Source organism: Phaseolus vulgaris, chromosome 2 (assembly GCF_000499845.2).
Source record: "Phaseolus vulgaris cultivar G19833 chromosome 2, P. vulgaris v2.0, whole genome shotgun sequence".
Taxonomy (NCBI): Eukaryota; Viridiplantae; Streptophyta; class Magnoliopsida; order Fabales; family Fabaceae; genus Phaseolus; species Phaseolus vulgaris.
The window spans coordinates 14,562,877-14,565,059 of record NC_023758.2 but is presented as its reverse complement, the minus strand read 5'-3'; the positions used below and the strand labels follow the sequence as shown (position 1 = coordinate 14,565,059).

Below are 2,183 nucleotides of genomic sequence, written 5' to 3'. Positions count from 1 at the left end.
GTTACTGAAAATGTCTCTAGGTCCGAAAGTCTCCTTCACAGGAGTAGAAGACCCAAAAGCCCATCTTACAGCATTCCACACCCAGATGATGCTCACCGGAGGATCGAACACCGTCTACTATCAAATGTTAATGAGCACCCTATCAGGTGCGGCACTAGAATGGTAAATCAGCCTCCCCGACGAACACATTACTAGTTTTGATCAGTTTGCCACACTGTTCAGGGAACAATACATGGTAAACAAGGCCCCTGCCCAACTTTCTTACGATGTTTTTTATGTCAAGCAGTACTAGGGGGAATCCATGAAGGACTACCTGAACAGATTCAGGATTCAAGTGGTCCGCTTGAAGCCCACCGATGAGGCCATGATAGTTCATGCCTTTGTCAAGGGAATGCTACCTGGGCCCTTCAGCGAATCATTGCTAAGGGTTTACCCGAAGACGTTCACAGAGATTCGACGTCGAGCGTTAGCATACATTGTCACAGATGATCGAGTAACGCGGAAGCAAGGCCTCGTCGCCCCTGTTCGCCCGCGGGCAACCACCCGACCCCAGTCTGTGAGAGTCCACAAAGAGACAGTGGAGAAGAAGGGGGTAGAAAAACCCTACGAGCGGGCCCCAAGGGGGGCACACACGAGAAGGGATCCTCCCCCAAAGCATAACTTCCGAGTGGAGCTCAAGGAGTTGATTGCCATCCCTAACATAGCGGCAAAATTGAAGGTACCAGCAAAGACTCATAGGAATATGGGGCCCAACAAGAACGCTTGGTGCGAATTCCATCAAGCGAATGGCCACCAGATACGAAATTGCCTGGCCTTGGCGCATCAAATAGACGAGCTAGTAAAGAGCGGGTTTCTGAAGGATTACCTGCAAGAAGCGGCGGACGATCAGACATTGCTGGCTACGGGAGTGGATCAGGGGCACGAGGTGCCTATTCATGGAGAGGTAAACACTATCTCAGGAGGGTTTTCAGTTAAGGAATGCGCCGCCTCCGACGTCGACCTCGATCCCGACGGGCAGATCTCGATCCCGACGTCGACCTCGTTTTCACGAAAGCCGACCTCCGAGATGTCATACCTCACGATAATGACCCGGTGGTAATTTCTCTAGTCATCACCGGGAGAAGAGTGCGTCGTGTCCTTGTAGATCAAGGAAGTTCGGTCGATGTTATGTTCTTAACAACCTTCAACCGCTTACGGTTATCCACGGACCAATTAAAGCCTTACCCTAGATGTTTGTATGGCTTCGCAGGAAACGAGGTAGAAGTCTATGGGTATATCGAACTAAGTACCACGTTCACAGACAACCCGTCTTCGCGCACTACTAATATCAGATACCTTGTCGTCGATGCACCCTCGACTTACAACATACTATTGGGAAGACCAACTTTGAACAAACTAGGGGCAGTTCCCTCCACGAAGCACATGAAAGTGAAATTGCCCTCCCATGAGGGAGCAGTAATCACCATCATATCCGATCAAGGAGAGGCTAAGAAGTGTTACGAAAACAGTCTCAAGATGAAAGGAGGAATATTCTTTGTCACGTCCAGACCACCAAGAGAAGATGGAGTGACCCAAGAAGAGATCATCCGAGAAAACCGACCCAAGCCTGCCGGAGGTGTGGTAGAAAGGGAGATCGGAGGGAAAATGTTTAAACTTGGGCAATCTCTAAGTAGAGAGTCGCGAGACCAAATTTCCGAGGTCATAGCATGATACCTCAACGCCTTCGCGTGGTCCGCTGCTGACATGCCCGACATCGACCCTGATTTTCTGTCCGCTAGAGAAGACGAAAGTTCAACGAAGAGAAGTGTCAGGTCATCCCGGGAGGAGACGGAAAAACTGTTGAGGGCTGGCCACATCAGGGAAATCCAGTATCCTGAATGGCTGGTCAACGTGGTGCTAGTAAAGAAAGCGAATGGGAAGTGGAGAATGTGTGTCGACTTCACGGATCTCAACAAAGTCTGCCTAAAGGATTCTTACCCGCTGCCCAGAATCGATGCCTTAGTAGATAATGCCTCGGGATGTAGGTTGCTCAGCTTCCTGGATGCCTTCTCCGGCTTCAACCAGATCATGATGCACCTCAGGGACGAATGCAAGACCATATTCATGACCGAATCATCCTGTTCTTGTTATAAAGCCATGCCTTTTGGGCTGAAGAATGCAGGGGCCAATTACCAACGACTAAT

The 2,183-nt window shown here is 49.9% G+C and overlaps 1 protein-coding gene across 1 annotated transcript; it reads left to right on the top strand.

The window, feature by feature from the left end:
* Positions 1–301: 301 nt before the first annotated feature.
* LOC137809074 (uncharacterized) lies at positions 302–1,099 on the top strand. Its single transcript, XM_068610216.1, has one exon. It carries the CDS (start codon positions 302–304, stop codon positions 1,097–1,099), a length of 798 nt encoding a protein of 265 aa, XP_068466317.1.
* Positions 1,100–2,183: the final 1,084 nt, after the last annotated feature.

Bases quoted from the DNA above. Each gene is read 5' to 3' on its own strand.
- LOC137809074 (XM_068610216.1), top strand. From the start codon at position 302: ATGAAGGACTACCTGAACAGATTCAGGATTCAAGTGGTCCGCTTGAAG.